Here is a 641-nt window from a genome sequence, read left to right on the forward strand (position 1 = left end):
CGTGAGCCCTGATCCTCAGGAGTGCTCAGTGTCCTTCACAGCGCTGGCCGTGCTCGGTCTCGCACCTTGGCACCCTCAGCTTGCTCTTACACAGCTGAGACCTTTCTTTTTTTCCCCCCCCCCTCAAGGCTGAAGCTGCAGAGATGGATGGATTTCAGGCAGACACCGAGGAAGATGAGGAAGATGATGACTGCATGATTGTGGATGTACAGCCAAGCAAAGGTGGGGAAATAAATGGGTAGCAGTCTCTTGGCAGACAGGCGCTCGCTCCCACGAGGGAGAGCACGGACAGAACGGTGGCTAAACCTCTTGTAGTTTTCCTGCCACTTTTTTTCACCAAGCTTTGTGCTCTTCTCTCAAGATGTTTGATTGTAGGTACTTCTCTGCTTTTGATATTTTATTCTAGGTGGTTTTTTGCTATTTAGGATCTTCTCTCACCTGCTCTCTTGCCCTTTCCAATCAACTAAATGGTGCAAAGTGCTTGTGACTTGCATTTGGCTGCCAGTGTTACTTTTTCTTTAAGAAGAGTGAACATTGGGGTCAGTATCAGCAGATCCACTAACTGTTGGTAAATGTTGCTGAGCAGGGCTGGTCTTTAGGGTGTCTATACTTATATTTAGGGCCTTTCCAGGACTGACAAG

The 641-nt window shown here is 48.0% G+C and overlaps 1 protein-coding gene across 1 annotated transcript in view; it reads left to right on the plus strand.

Annotated features, from left to right (window-relative positions):
* Positions 1-222, plus strand: part of CHAF1A (chromatin assembly factor 1 subunit A) — a gene marked incomplete at both ends in the record, with an annotated part of 11,007 nt that extends 10,785 nt beyond the window's left edge. Inside the window, one exon of the mRNA XM_010177139.1 lies at positions 129-222. Within this exon, the coding sequence (XP_010175441.1) occupies positions 129-222 (94 nt within the window). The remainder of the gene's footprint in view (positions 1-128) is intronic.
* Positions 223-641: the final 419 nt, after the last annotated feature.

Source organism: Antrostomus carolinensis, unplaced genomic scaffold (assembly GCF_000700745.2).
Source record: "Antrostomus carolinensis isolate BGI_N321 unplaced genomic scaffold, ASM70074v2 scaffold45211, whole genome shotgun sequence".
Lineage (NCBI taxonomy): Eukaryota > Metazoa > Chordata > Aves > Caprimulgiformes > Caprimulgidae > Antrostomus > Antrostomus carolinensis.